This window comes from Chroicocephalus ridibundus, chromosome 1, assembly GCF_963924245.1.
Source record: "Chroicocephalus ridibundus chromosome 1, bChrRid1.1, whole genome shotgun sequence".
Lineage (NCBI taxonomy): Eukaryota > Metazoa > Chordata > Aves > Charadriiformes > Laridae > Chroicocephalus > Chroicocephalus ridibundus.
Window position 1 is genome coordinate 213,768,138 of NC_086284.1, and position 16,321 is coordinate 213,784,458.

A 16,321-nucleotide genomic window follows, 5' to 3' on the forward strand; every position below is an offset into this window, starting at 1 on the left:
AGGCATGACATTGTAATATTGTTTTATTTCTACTTCTAGTGGTTAATGAGGTTTTTTCAGTTGATTTCAGAAAACAGTTTGCTTCGTAGCCTGTCTTGGGAAATAATGCAGATGTAGAAATTGTCATTATAAGTAACAGGGTTATGTGCGCCATGAATCACACAATTAGTCTTATTTGCCTTTTGTGAAGCACTTACCAGCTAACTTTAGAACAAAGATCAGTGCGTATATTATATGACAGGAGGCAGTAAAAGCTACCTGGAAACACGACATATATGTAAAATAAGGTGTCATTCTTCTGCAAAGCACTGTTGTAACTATCTGTAATACTGGGTATTGCTTTGACGGTTTTAGTGTGCCCTGTATGGGACACTGAAAGACAGGCAGGCCTAAGAGAACACCGAGTCAGTGTGTTTATTGTTGGATAATTGGTTTCCCAGTGTGAAGGTGCGAATTTTTTGTCTAGTAAAGCTATAGACTCCTACAACTCGCGTCTGACTAATTACACAGCCTAAAAACTGTTCGTACTTGGGAAGATTTACTTTCTCCTAATATGTTTGAGTGCTGAAATGGTGTTGCAAATTGTTACCCGACAATCTGAGGTTTATATTATACAGCAAAACAACTCCATTTGTACTACAGCTTTTCTTGTTCAGATATGTCAACTGAATTCTTCCCTTCTCATATCTCATCTCTGCATGATCACTCTTCATGAATTTATTTCGTGACACTTTTGCTTTTCAGTTTTATGCCTTACTAATGGTTTTTGTCAGTGTTTCACTAACAAATTCCTTGCTCATAGAAGTTCTAAAACAATACAAATGACTGAACTGTTATTATTTTTTAAAGAATTCATTCGAAATAATTCTCCTGGGTAGTAGCAAGCATGTTTTCCTCATGGATTTAAACACTTAATATTGCACCACAAATGAAAAACTGGACACACGGCATCTATTTCTTCATGATGAGACCACAAAGACAAGTGTTCTGCAAGAAACTTTCCCCACGCTATTTAATATGTGACACCAAATATGATTTTAAAATACTTCTCAGTTAAAATGCGCACGCAATAGCAGGTGATGCTATTGCACTTAGTAGTACTTTCAGGAGAGCAAAAGAAAATAATTGAGCAATAGTTTGAGAAACTATTTTGTGTAGGGACTGCACCACAGTTTTATGAGGATTCAAGTTTTTTAATAGTCATGTTATAGTGAGGTCAGTAATACAGGAATATTGAATTTAATTGACTTTTTAAATTCAAATAATGTCTTGTACTTATCGCAGTTATTCCTGCAACATGTTTCAGGATAAAGGACCCCAAAGTTCTTCACAGGCTAATTCTCTCCGGGGTAGGAAAGACTACAGCAAGTAGAGAGGGTTTTTAAGTGAGTGGTGTGTTTTGAAATAGAAGTTATGAGAAAGGAAAATAGAGTTTACAAAGAAATTTTGAATGTAACAGCTCTTGGAGCAAGTAAGCTTTGTGGTAAAGATTTTTAGTTTATTATGGTCAATTTTTGTTACTTGTTTTTTTCCAGTGAAAAATTGAGTGTCAGGTTCTATACAGCTTTGAACTGTGAGGAATTGAATGATCCTCTGGAATTTATAGTTCTGGGGTTATCAGCATATCAAACCTGCTGATTATTGCACTAAACATCTTCCATCCTCAACTGAAGCTGCAAGTGATAGAGGAGCCTTTACATTTCTTAAATTTATTTAAGCCGAACTAGAAGCAGGGAAATGTTGTGATTTGAGACAGCAGGGAACATATTTAGGATTTAAATACAAATGTAGGAAAAGAATAAATCTGATGACTGACTAATATGAGAAAGTCTTTCCTTGCGTTTATATTGAACAAATATATCAAAGTGCTGTTTAAAGAAGACTGATTTAAACAGCAGCAGTGGGTAGGTGACTATAAGCTTGTTAAGTCTGAGTCTTTTCAGTCTATTTAAATTACCACTGTTACTCGAGGAGGCTAATTACAACACATAGCTTAATGGTCAAAACCATAGATCTGCATGTTCTGAGTGTCACATATTTATGCATTTCAGATTAATATTTAAGTTCTCTTGAAAAATTCATGAAAACCTGTGTTAGCCATCATAGTGGATTTAAAGATGTAAAATCCATTCATCGCTTATAATCTAATAAAAAAAAGCATTTTCAATCAAGTCCTTGTTCTTCAAAATGAAATCCTGTTTCTTTGAAAGACTTCCTTTGCATGAAATCCTCACCAGAAGGTGGTAATAATCCAGACTGAAAGGTAGGAATAAGACTTTGGGCTGGTGCTTCAGATAACCACCAGAGAAGACCACAGGCAGAGGTCCTGAGATTCCAGTCGGATCATGAAGACTAGTGCTTCCTCCCAGTGAAATGTCTTTGCGGAGCCTTCTAGCAGGAAACCCAGCACACCTTTGCGTGGACTCTGCTCCTTACTGGAGTCAGGATTTGGTACCAGCGTTTTGTGGCTCCCAAACCTGTAGACAACATCTTCAGCCCTTTCTGTCAATGCCGTAGCACCAGAGCTGCTGGTGAGGACAACCAGAGCCCTTGAGCTGCTGTGGGGTTGCAATGGGCCACCCAGCCTGCAGGGGGGAGGCTGGAGTCTTTACGCCTGGGGCAAAGGCACATGCCAGATGTAATGATTTGTGATTCCTGCCTGATTCAATGGGTGGATTTGCCTAGTTTGGATCTTTATTGTGAACAGTAGAGTGTTAAGATTTCATTGCTGCTAAGTGAGACCATATTTACGTGAGTGCAGTTAAAAGCTGTCTCTGTGACTCCTCTTTTGAGTATCAAGTCTTGTATGGTTCCAGGCTAATGATGTTAATCAGTCCTGTTCTTCTTCACTGTATCCCCTAAATGAATATTACTTGAGCTATTAAAGGAAAGCAGACATCTTAGGGCTGGATGTGACTATATTACGTTAATATTGTTTACTACTTCTCATTATTACTTGGTGAAGTACACAGATAGAAACATCGAAAAATACAAGTTTAAATAGGCTGGGGACAGTGGGAGAAGATTCAACATTAAAAGAAATAATGAAGGTATAACAAAATTAGATTGGCTGGGAAAGGAAGGGGAAGATTTATCATTATAAAGGAAAAAAAAAAAAGAAGGTACAATTAAATTACATTGATTAATAGACAATAATTGATTTCATGTCTCATCCCACCTAATCCTTTTTAGGGGAAAAAAAAATATCTGTGAGGTGCTTCTGTGTAGAAAATATACGCTAAATGGAAATGTATTTATTTAAAATATCTTTAGGGGGTTGAGAGAGTTTGTTTGCCCACGATGCCTCTCCCTCAGTCCTTGCAGGATAGATTTGAATATTTTGTATGTGAGTACATGGGTGTAGTTCGTGCAATCTAGTTAATTGAGAGGAAGATCTCCAGGAACTCCTGCGTTCCAGTCCAGTGAGTTGCTGAGCAGCCTGGGGCAACTCGCACAGCTTCTGCCCTGTTTTCCTGGTGCTCAGCTGCCAGCAGCATCTCGGGGAGCAAAACCGTGGGACTGGCTTAATGCACCCCTGTAGAATTTCAATGCTTAAAATGTATAGGTATGTGGTATTAGTGCATAGCTGTGCAGCTAAAGAAATAATGAGGAATGTAGTCATAAATATGCTGTTGGATTAATTTAGTGAGGGATCACGGTGTCAGCTTCTTTCACTGCTCAGTGGATTCAGCCATGTCTTTTCTTTGCACATCGGTGGTAACTTGCAAAATTAGCAAAGAGCAATTCTTTACTAAAACGTCACAATTCATTGTGAGAAAATGTTTTTGATTCGTTGTGATTCATTGTGAACTGTTGGAGCAAATCCAGAGGAGGCCATGAAGATGCTCAGAGGGCTGGAGCCCCTCTGCTGTGAGGACAGGTTGAGAGAGTTGGGGTTGTTCAGCCTGGAGAAGAGAAGGCTCCGGGGAGACCTTAGAGCCCCTTCCAGTACCTAAAGGGGCTACGGGAGACATCGGGAGGGACTCTATCAGGGAGTGGAGCGATAGGATGAGGGAATGGTTTTAAACTGAAGGAGGGGAGATTTAGATGAGATATCAGGAAGAAATTCTTTACTGTGAGGGTGGTGAGACACTGGCCCAGGTTGCCCAGAGAAGCTGTGGCTGCCCCATCCCTGGAGGTGTTCAAGGCCAGGCTGGATGGGGCTTTGAGCAGCCTGGTCTAGTGGGAGGTGTCCCTGCCCATGGCAGGGGGGTTGTAAGTAGATGATCTTTAAGGTTCCTTCCAACTCTTAACCATTCTATGATTCTAAAATAAGATTTGATTAATCTTTCATGTGATCAGTTTCCATGCCAGATTAACAAATGTGAAAATAAACTCTCAGGTGGTACCAGTTGAGCAGAGGAGTTGCTGTGTCTCGTCTGAGTCTGTGGGGACGCGGAGCTGTTGGGTCGGTACGTTCCACACTGGTGGAGGCACTGGGGGAAGAAGCCTCTGTAGAGTGCCCAGCCAGCTGCTGGTGTCATCTTGTAGGGCCACGAAGGACGAGGCTGCTGGGCGCTCGTCGTGCTGTGCCCGGCGGCTGCTCCGGGTGGAGGTGGACGGTGTCCGCAACTGAGGCGGCTGCTCAGAAACTTGGTGTGGGAGAGAAGGGGTCGCTAAAGAATTGAAAGTTTTAAATGACATTTGAAAAGCTTAGCAATCTTTGTATTTAAAACCAGACAAAACAACAAAAAACCCCAAACATATTATCAAACTGATTTTTTTTCTTCCCTTTTGCTAATTTTTTTCTTGCCCTTTGCTTAAATTTTTTTTAACTTCTGTTCACATAAGCTTCATTTTGTGATGGTGTTTGGCATACAAAGGGCTTACTTTCAGTTTGTTAATTTAGTTATACGGGAATGTACATGATACTATGATTTTATAGCACTTACAACCTCATCTAGCACTGAACATAGGCAATTTCTAGTGCGTTAGGCAGATGTTAATCATATTTTTTTAGATTTTGATGTTGTACATCAAGAAAACTTAGATATTTGGAAAGTGCTTCTAAAGGATTATGCTTTTTGCAGTGCTGTTCAAAAGGAACACTCTTTCGGTTTCTAAGTTAGTTTCCAGGCTGTCTATTGGAAACTTTGATCTGTGTGTGTGTGGTCTCCGAAAAGGTGTTGATCAGGGCAAGCTTTTCCATTAGAGGAAGTAATTCAAATGTAATTCTTTAGCCAAACGTAACTCCTGAATTTGAAACTGCATCTTTTAAATAAAATACATGAGATCAAATATAATTTAAGCATTTTGCATCAGACTGTTCTTACATTGACTGGAGCAAAAACTACTTTTGTAGCCCTCTCCAGTGGTTTTGTTTTTTTTTTTTTTTTTCCTTGCAAAGGTTTGAGAGTGGTCTGAAGTAGTGTCCTTGCTATAGACAGCTATAATGATGTGGGGAGGGTTTTTTTTCATAATATCAAGCCTCAGTAGGAACTTTTTTTTTTAAAAGGATTTCACAATGCCTGCTTTTTAGTCCCTTTTAAACAGGGTTTTGTTGGGTGCGTTATTTATCCGATCTGTAGAACACAAAAAGGGAGCCGTGCTGCTTGCAGATGAGCTGCAGTGTTTTCAGAAGCCGCAGACGATGCAGGCGAAGGAAGGAATGCTCGTTTGGCATCAAAGTGGTCCAGTTACTTTTGACAAGAAAAGCAGAAGTTTCTTTGATAAGAAGGACAGAAGTTAGAACCCTCAGAATGAAACTAAAATAATATAAAGCCTGAAAATGTATCTCTTCAGAAGCTGCTTTTCAAGTTTTCAGTTCATAACCTGCCTCGGCTAAGAAGCGAAAGGACCGTATTTTTAAATGTTAATAATATACCTAGTAATGAAACTGGTTTTTGTGTGTTTGTTTTTTTTTTTTTTTTCTATGACCTCCTCCCTATTAATCAAAGTGAGTTTTGTAGAGTCTTGAGAAAATGGAAGTTAACTCTCCTAAGTTAAGCAAAATCTCAGTGCCTCTCCCAGGGCACGGTAGTAAAGAAGGAAAACCTTTTCTAAGGGCATTTCAGCTAACAGTAATAAACAGGTCTAATAAACACAAATTGCACTTGGGTTTCAGTTCAGTAGTAGAGCAGAGTTCTTTTACTAAAGAAAAAAGCCACTTTAAGTCCTTGTCTTTTGAAGATGCACAACTACTTTTGATTTAGAAGGTTTAAGATTGAAATAATTCTAATTCTTTACTTAAAACACTGAGTTTTACAGTGTTCAAAAAATAAGTGCCCAGGGTTCCTGTTTGTCACTGTCTTAATTCTCTAAAGTTCATAATTCTTGTTTACTCGTTACTACATATTGCTACAGTAAATGATTGCTTGTAAGAACCTATACAGAAATGATTTTGTGCCAAGATTAACCAAGAGTAATACGAACTTTGTCTTTGTTTTCAGTCCAGAGGAGCTTCCTGTCCATGATGTAGCAATAGAAAAGGTAAGTCCAGTGTCTTCCAGTCTTTTGACTAGGAAGTAAATGTTTACAGATTTACGACTTTTTAAATATAAATCATTGTGAAATGAGGAGGTGAAGCATTTTAGTGATTTGCATTCCCAAAGAAACATGTTCTGAGTCCCATAAGGACTGTGGTCCTTGGGGCCGTGTTAACTCGCCCACAGATCCCTTGGGACCCGCAAGATCTTACGTTCACTGGTTGCAATGAGACATGAGTTGTCCTCACCCATTATATGACCTAGTAAAGGAAACGGAGCTCCTTAAGAGATCACACCCGGTTCTGCTCTGAAAGAGCGAGATCTATTGTCTCTGTGTCATGAGCTGTCATCAGCTGTGCTGGGTGGGCGGATTGTCCAAGTGAGGTGGTGGCTTTGATGCTGCGGTAAGTGTCTGCCCCCTGAGGAGTGTAGCCTGCTTTTCTAGTTTTGGTAAATGGTGACAAATATCCTGGCTACCACTGAAACAGTGACGGCCTCCCTTGTGACACTCAGTTGATGAACGAGGTGTATTCTGGACGTGCAAGACCTGTCAGCAGCTGCTGTAGGTCCTAGTCCAAAAATCCTCTGCTGCTGGAGGGTACTGGAGGAGAAGTTTGGGAACTGATGTTCTGGAAACGTGGAAAGCTTTTATTAAAATAATCAAGAACTGAATTTCTACTTCTCTGGGCCTAGATACTATCGGTATTTCCCCTTGATCTGTCAGGCCCATTGTTATGTCCAAGACCAGATCAGATCCTTCTTGTTTGTCCACATTAATCTTTGGTATCGTCAGAAAACTAACGATAAAATATTTGAAGCTGGAAGGTTAGCTCCACAAATCAGTAGAGTGTGTGGAAGAGGGATGGAATGATTTGTTTTAAGGTAGCTCAGCTCCCCCAATGTTAAGAGCAGCAGTGTTTCTAAAAATGAATTCTTTTGAGTTTCAATATTGGGCTAGTAAGAACTTCTCATAAAAGAAGGGACCTTCTGAGTCCCTTTTGTTTTGCATTGGTTCATGTGTGTTTCTGCAAACACAGCCTGAAATAGTTGCATTTTCCTGCCATGTTCCATTACATTTAATAACATAGTGAGTGTATATATAATTTCATTTCCATCACAAAGACACATCAGGTTGATGACTCTATGAGTGTAAATATTAGACAGCTTGCAATTGTTGTGGTATATATGTTTTGAAGGTCTGATTCACCGTAGCTTTGTAGTTAGCCTTAAATTATTGGGGGAAATTAGTGTCTCCGTTCTCTGTCCCATATTGTGTTCATGCTGTGTCAGACAAAATGTCAGTATAGAAACTGTATTTATTGAATCAATGTGAAACTGCAAATCTTGTGCCTTTTTATAATGGTACAGTAATGCTCCTGTATTAGGCTCTTGGTTGTACTCCTGATGATATCCTGACCTCTGCTGGCTTGAGGTTTATCTGTCTTCTGTCAGCGGTGTTTGAATCTTTACAATTCTCAAGATACCATTCATGGGATAATTAATGTGTCATGTTTATGTAGGCTAGTGCTAAAAGCTTTCTGTCTAGTATCTTTTAAAGTCACTTATTTGGCAGAACTATTTATGCTTTCTTTTGCCTTACTTGCAAATTTTACAAAATATTCCTAAGTCGTGTTTTCCTTTAGTTTGCAAATTATGTAAAGTGTTGTGTAGCCTTGTGAATTTTGAATCTCTCCTTCATATACCTTCTAGTGTAAAGCTTAAGCTGGGTTTTCTGTGTGTGGATTTGTGTATGTGTGTATTTACACGTGTAATACTTTTAGCTGAGGCATTATTACTGTGAATGCAGAGTAATTTTGATGCTTCATTACCTTGCCGGGCATTTGGTGGCTTAAATGCATTGAATCATTGTCCTACATTATGAACTACATAACCTTCAGCTGAATCATGCAGCACATCCGAGGTAAAACTAGGGGAGGAAAGGTCATCTGGAAGAGAACAGTGGACGGAGAACTGACCTCAGGAAATCTGGAGTCTGTGTCTGACTCCGTTTTTGAAATGCTATGAAATGTTTTGTAAGTCATTTTCAGTTCGTTTGGTTTTGTCCTTGGTTTACTCGATGGCAAATTCTCCAGGGAACTGTTCAGGGAGTTCTGGTTTTGTCTGAGGCTTCTGCTAAAGCGTTGCTTTAAGCCTCAGCTCTAGCACACTTGCTCTCCAGGAAGGTAGAGAGCGGCACAAAAGATGGATGCTTGCCAACTTAACTTCATGCTTTTTTGCTTTCAGTAGTGTATTATTTACTGACACAAGAGTAAGAAACCTTCTCTGCTTCAGTTAGGGATTCTGGTATTCCCAATGGCAAAAATGCTTCAAAGTGTAAAATGTACTCAGAAGACAGATAAATGGATTTTTTTTTTATTTTTTTTTTTGGTGACAACTGCATGGAACTTGCCTGAAAGAGCAGCAGCAGCCGCCGTCTACTCTGCAATGAGCCTCGTCAAATCTATCCATGTTTTCAGTGTTGCACCTGTTAGACATGAAAGTGAACATAATTCAGACTGGGAAGAAATACCTAAAACTTTTCAACAACTGAACACAGAAATAATTGCTATTTTGACTACAGTAGCATCACTCGAGAACTGGGATAAATTGACACAGAAGACATAAAAGCTTGAACAAACCTACAACTGAAGTGAGCTGCTGGCTCAAGAGACCAAAAATCTTGAAAATAGATCAAACATACAAACAAAAAGACTGTGGGAGCAGATAGGGTGTTATTTTTCTTACCAATTATCTGAACAACCTGTTGAGGGCAGAGACCTTTCCTGACTTGATAGCAATGTTATTCCTGCAATCTAAACTATGCCTAGAGAGCGTCTGCTTTAGAGATGTTAGAAATGCTTATTTCTTAAAGGGGGTTGCAAGTGCGGAGAAGAATTAGAAACAAGGTGGTAAAAACTATGAAATACGGGAAGCGGTAGGTTTTCTACAGTTCCCCTCTAACATAACTCTTAAGAAAAGTGTTTAAAATAATTATTAAAAATATTAATAATTAAAAAAAAGGCAAGTGGTTGAGATATTGCCAAATACAGCACGGAACCTGAACACGAGTGTGGGCAGTTGATTGCAACGTGAATAGTTAGATAAAGTTAGAGTTGAGAGAGTAGAGGCACTTCTTTCCCCATAATTCTCTTATCCTTGTGTGGGGCTTATGTCAGTTGGATTCAAATAAAAATAATTTAAAAAACCAAACCCAACATATTTCCAGGACACTTCATAGACTGAACTGCGGTTGGGGTGGACCTTAAACAGTCAGCAAGTCGTACTTCTGCAAGTGCGAGGCTTTGAGCTCCTAGATTAAAGAAGTCCTTTGCCCGCCTTGTTGCATTGATAGCCAAGAAAGAATGCACAAATTCTGATGAGTAAAAGCCTGAAGTAAAATTAGAATTCTATTGAGGCAATAAGTAATAATTTTCTCTTATTCCCAACATTTCAGATGCAGTTAATGAAAGTATTAATAAGTTTTCAGTATCCTGCAGAGCTTTGAAATTAAACTCTTACATTGTTCCTGGATTGCATCACTAATCACATGAAACAAAATATCCTTCCTGTCTTTATTAAGCCCTGGATTTGGAGGTAGAGGGGCTGTACTCTACAGAATAATTATTTATTTACATTCATCTCTGAAGAGAAAGCAAAAGCCACACACATACGGTTTTCTGCTTTAGCTTTTCCAGTGTTGATCCTCGGCTCCAAAAGATTGTGAAAGAGATGAAATAGTGTATTTAAAAAAAAAAATACCCTTAATGGTTAACTTTGTAGTAATTATCAGAGACACCTCGCCTACTTCACAGCATGTAAAACTGGACTGTAAAAAATACTGACTAAAAATCTCTTTTTCATTGGAGCCAGCAAAATACAGATTTTTGGCTGTGAAGAGCCAAAGTGAAATCCCAGGGATTAAAATAGCTAATTCCAAGTGCTTGTTTGATTCCCAAATTCAAGAAGTTGATGGCAACTGTAACTGTTCACATAGGCAGAATGGCAACCCTTACGGTAGTAGGGTTGTCCCGTGCTTTTAAAGTTGTGTATAACATAAATAATGCGTGGAAGTCACATATTTATTATGTTACATGTTATACTGCTCGATACAACTATTTATTTGCAGAAGGTGGGGTTTGTTTTGAGTTCTCATTTTATCACCTTGTTCTTGAAACATTCTTGCCAGTAACATAATTTAAGCAAGTAGATCTGACCTTCAGAAGAAACCCGTGCTGTTAAGATACAGGGCCATTGAGGTAAAAATGTACTGAGCCAGGGGTGAGAGTTACAGCAAGGCTTTCAACATCCGGAATTAGAACTTACTCCCATTTCTGCGACTGCCCTGTAGCTCTTGCATGCGCTTGGTTTTGTTCATATTCTTTGTACCTTCTTAACTGTGTGCCTTTTGAGAAGGAATGGTTCGTGTGATCACTGGAATACAGCAGCTAATTGTGATTAGGGCAGGTCTGGGTGAAGAGGATCACCATTTCAGAGTCAACTAGCTTTTAAAACGGTCGCAGCAGAAATTATTTGCCTGCAAATTTACTGAGAATAAAAAAAAAAAATAAAGTTTTTTTTGTACTTGCTAAAATTGCGCAGAGAAGGAACTTTTATAAATCTTGTACTTAAACTCATCTTACAAAATACAGTTCTTTACATGGTGCTGAAATGAAGGGTTTCTGCTTGTTTTTTGGTTGACTCTTGTTTGGATGTTTGAAGTGAACTGGTGTTATACTTTGTTGCTGTTCTTAGATGAATGGATAAAAAGTAGATGCTGCGTTAAACTTTTTCTCAATATTTTTAGAAATACATAAATAATTTAAAATGTATTCATCTTGGTAAGATTAAGAATGTCTAATTTCTTTTCAGCAAAAGCACCTTGAAATTGAAAGAACTACAAAATGGCTTAAGATGCTGAAAAGCTGGGAAAAATACAAGAATAGTGAAAAGGTAAAGTTATACGTGCTTTTTTCATTAGCTATCACTTCTGAATTAATATATAACCTTAAACTAGATTGTTTCTGAGATCTGGAAAAAAAAAAAATCACACTGAAAGAAAAAGAATTTTTATTCTGCCAAAACACAATAATACGTAATAACCCAATAGCAATAACAATCTAATGAAACTGGTGGTCAAATGCAAGGAATCTCTAAGGGCAGTATTGGGTGGGCTCTCTGTCATATCCGTAGTCATAATTATGTGCGGTACTGCATTGCTCCTGCGCTGTGGGACTGAACGAGGATCGTACAGCAGACTGCGTTCACGGCCGCAAAATAATCTGTGGAGCGGATGAAGCATCAGACCCGCGTGTCTTGTCCTGCAGAGAGCTACAAGTTGTATTTGCTTTACGCTTTGAGAATGCGAAAGAGGGAAAAAAGAAAAATCTTTATAAACTTTAAAAGAAGGGGACAGCTTTAAATGGGTACAGCTGAATTCTTTGGGAATCGCAAATCCCCTTTCAAGAGTTATGAATTTTAACTTTACTTTTTTTATTCCTTTGTATTCTGGTTATTGTACTAATTTAAATTTAAAGTAACTCTTTTGAGGTACTGGTGGCATCTTATTAAGATCTATGAGGTTTTTTTATTATTAATCTTCTCTTCTATGCTTTCCATTTTTTCTTCCCCCTCCCCCGTCCCCCCCCCACCCTTTTTTGCAGCCCAGGTTTACTGGTAGGCCTAGGATGGCTTACAGTCATGGATCAGTGAAAACCGCCTTGAATAACTCTCCAAGGAAACTGATTAGTTATAACGTGGGGCATATAGTTTGATGTTTAAATTATCACGCTTGCCGGCACAGATACCTTAGGATATCCCAAGATACGCAGTTGCTTTGTTAAAAGGAGAGTTGCACTGAGGAAGTTAAAAGGTAGAAAGTATAGGAAGCAGTTCAGTGCCCTGTCTGTCCCCTTTGGGATAAGTCTGGTTTTTCTGTGAATAATATACAACACAGCGTTCACAATCTTCGAGAGAGGTGAATTTTTTTGATGGTATGAATGGGATCTACTTTTGAATAGAATACTTTATACCTCGATAAGCTTTTTGTATTTCGGAATCAATATGGAAGAGCTGAAATATGCTGGCAGCTACTTAACAGAGTTCATTCTTGCTATTTCAAAAAAAAAAAAAAAAGAAGTAACATTATTTTCTATGTGAAGCTGCGGGTGAATTTTAAGGAAATGAATTGCCCATTAATAATCTTTAAATTGCTTTGGGGATTTTTAGTTACAGAATTATTTTTATCCTACTCAGACAACAAATAATGATCTGAGGATAATGACAGAAAGTGGGTTATGCCATTAAGTGCTAAGTGCTTTTACTTGCTTTAAAAGCTAGGTAGGGATTTTAGTGTGAATAGTTTATTTGCTGGAATTGTAGTCTTGGCCATCTTAAAACTATGGAAGAATTTCAAGTTGGGAGAAACTTGCTGGAGTGGCTGTATTCCCAACGCTGTGTTCCGGGGAGGGTTTTATAACCGTTCTTGTGGCAGTTTGGTGAATAATCCACAGAATTTGAGGTGCCTGAGTTCAAATTCCATCTTCTCCACAACAGAGCTTAAAACTTGCATTTTTGTATTGGGGATTCTGGGGGTATTTTCTGATGCTGCTGATCCACTTGTATTTTGCTGAGGGCTCGAGGACAACTGTTACGCATCTCAGGTTGCTGCCTGGATGACTGGCCTGCAGCGTTAGCTCGCTCCCTTACCAGCCTTCTGTTTTAGTAAATTATTCTGTGTGACGTGGAAAACTTTAAAAGGGGAGATTGAGAGCAGAATACCTGTTAGCCTGCTGAGCAGGGAACTGAGATACAATTCAAGTGGCGGGAGAAGTTTACTCAGCATGTTCCCTACTCATCCTGTCTGCTTACTGCCTTTGGCTTTGAGACTAGTAGCTATGTCTTGCAATCTGCTTTTCTTAAAAATACCACGTTGATGTTTTTTCAGAGTATAACTAAGAAGCTGGTAAATTAATTTTTTTTAAATTTGAAGTGAATGCATGAAAAGTAATAATTTGTTTCCTAGGTTTTTCTTATAATCCTACTTTCTGTCCTGTCATCTTCTCTGGAAGGAGAAGGTAGAGGTCCCAACAGTTGTTTCTGTACTGTGGTGATTGGCTGATTTGAAGATCAAATATGTTCCCAAGTGAAAAGAATGATCCAAAAAAAAAAATCTGTGTAAGAGCTACTTCATTTGCAAAGAGAACATTAAATATGACCTTTCAGGTAACACAATAGCTACACGTTATCTAAGCAGCCGCGGTCTTCCTCTTCAGCCATCAGTGACGCCAGTCTGTGATACACTGACTTAAGTGAATAATCCTCTGTTCACTGAGCACGCAGAAGGTATAACAGATCGGCTGAGCAGAAAGAGTTTCAGTTCATGTAACAAATTATAGGCTGAGCTATAAATAGTGGCAGGAATAATTCAATACGTTCATAAAGGGGATGAACTTTGCTTGAGGCTAGGAAAAATTTTCACTGATTGTCGAACTCTGGTGGAGCACATGGGGCTTTCAAAACAAGGGTGTTTTCCCTGTTCATTCTCGACATCTTATGTGGTAAGTGAACCACAACATAAAGAATAAAGAATCAGCCTCCTCTTCCTCCTGAGTGTGGAGTGGAAAGTCAGACGTTATTTGCCACTGCTCTTTATGGAAAGCCTGGTGATATTCTCAGAGTTGTACAAAGCTCACAAATAAAGACATATTTTGTCTGAAAGCTTACTGCAAGCATGCTTTCCATGCTCGCCACCTTGAAGCACGGAAGCAATAGTTGCAAGAACAATTCCTGACTCTTGCTTTCTGTCTTCACTTGATTGGATAAAGTGGTTAACACTGGAGGAACAAATTGCTAAAGAAAATGAACAGCTTGTATCTTAAATGACCCACTTCACCTGACAATTCCCATGGTTTCTGTGCAGTCAGACTGCTCCTGAAATCAGCTTTGTTTAGAAACAACACTGAAGGGAACATTGTAGTAACAAAAACAGTAATAATGTTGTAGGGTTGTAGATCATAATTGTAGCGATGGCTTGGTTTTGGAAAATGGCATGCTTGAGAGATGCCAATGTTGTTAAGAAGAGAGGGAGAGTGAGAGAAGGTGATGGTCCCAGGGACGGAGCAGGTATATACCAAGTCCAGGAATTTGGACAGCCTGTTTGTAACGAGCCTTCATAAATACAGCTGAGAGAGTTTTTGCTTGAAGAAATCTGTTCATACTGTACACATACTGCTAATGAATCCATATATTTGATTACATTATCCAAAACTGTCATATGCTTAATTGCAAAATACAGTTTTCATTTAATACTCTTGCAGAGCTGCTTATGGGCTGCTTCCTTACTTTTTTCCATCATAACTTCACAAGGAGAATTAATGAGAAAACATTAACACACTGATGTGTGTGTGCAAGAAGCTTCGATTTACATCTTCCCCTGACATTTGTTGCAGAAGAATATCTCAGTAGAGAGATGGGGCTCTGGGAACTTCACAGTGTTTTCCCATTAGAACTTCTGTGCTTAAACCTAATAAAATTAAAAAAAAAAAAAAAAAAACCCACCAAAAAAAAGGAGGGGGGTTGCGTGGAGGGCAGCCAATGTGTGACCATGAGGAACTGGAAAAAGATGGAAGAGTTGTCACAGTGAGACCAGAAATGTGCCAGTCTCTGCCGTATTTGAGTAATGATTTAGAGGTAATGGAGAATGACATAATAAAATGAACCCATGTGCAGCTCCGTAACCGTGTATAAAACTCCTTGATTCCTATATGATTATTTAGGCATCTTTTCAGTGGAGTCATCATGATCCTTACAGACACCAGTCTCTGAAGTGTGCAACTGCCCTTGTGTCTTTGCGTGATTGATATTTGTCAAAACAAAGCTTTCATCTCCCCATCAGTCATTTCTTGTGCAGGAAGTGTCATAGAGCAGCAAAGTTTGTGTGTCAGTGTGGTCTTTCTCTAGCTTATGCTTTTATTTCCTATTTGTATTCTACTGCTGAATAATCCATGGTACAGTCAACCACCGCAGATAGTAAGTCCTTCCTAGCTTAGTATGATGATAACTTTCAGGAAAGATTAAATGAAACTGTTATATTCCCATTTGAGTATTTCCACCAAAGTATTTCTGTCTTTCACTGTCTACCTTCATCTGTCTGTGGCTGAAGTTGCCTAAATTGAGAGGGAAAGGAAGAAGAGAAACAATCAGGGTAGCTGGCAATTTCCAGCTGTTCTGGCATTCACACAGAATGTAATAATCAAGTCTCCACTTAGTTTGGAGTCTGAACACAGAGCCTTAATGAAGAACCCTCTTCGCATTGCTGAGATTTTTTGAATGAGATTGAGCAACTCTTGTATTTGCACTTTTTCTTCCTTTTATGCAACCCACAGAAGCTGAAGAACCTCTAAAGGCAGCAGCCTTTATAAATATACTTTCTTTTCATTATAAAGATACTTTCTTGTGCAACTTCACATTTTAATTCTTACACTTCTCATCACTGATTCTTTTTGAGGTGGCAGAGTCCCTCTGCTGCTTGTGCAGCTCTTCCTGATAGAACTGAGAAAATTTGATTTTCAAGAAAACCAGTTTTATACCCTGCAGCAGTGAGAATGCCAGTTCCCACTCTTCAGACTAGTACTGTGTGATAGTGGCCTCGTTTCTTGTCCTGGGACTAGTTGGGTTTATGAGCTGAAGAGACTGGGGCAGGGGAAGGGAGGGGAGGTTGTATGTTTTCCAGGTATTTTGCGTGGAGGTCACATTGAAGTCTGTAACATCCAACATTCATTATTTGAGGTGATGGCTACTTTGGAATATTCCAAATGTGAGAGTTGGTTGGGTTTTTTTCTTCTTGCTTTGTAAGCTTTTTAATTCATTCGGTATATTCTCCTTTTTCACAATGGGAA

The 16,321-nt window shown here is 38.9% G+C and overlaps 1 protein-coding gene across 5 annotated transcripts in view; it reads left to right on the forward strand.

The window, feature by feature from the left end:
• USP6NL (USP6 N-terminal like) overlaps positions 1 to 16,321 on the forward strand; it is a 130,739-nt gene that overhangs the window by 73,059 nt on the left and 41,359 nt on the right. For 4 of the 5 annotated variants that reach the window (XM_063323633.1, XM_063323634.1, XM_063323630.1 and 1 more), the window contains 2 exons: positions 6,390 to 6,429; positions 11,295 to 11,375. In XM_063323633.1, the coding sequence (XP_063179703.1) occupies positions 6,390 to 6,429; positions 11,295 to 11,375 (121 nt within the window). The remainder of the gene's footprint in view (positions 1 to 6,389; positions 6,430 to 11,294; positions 11,376 to 16,321) is intronic. The other variant, XM_063323635.1, reaches the window with a different exon arrangement.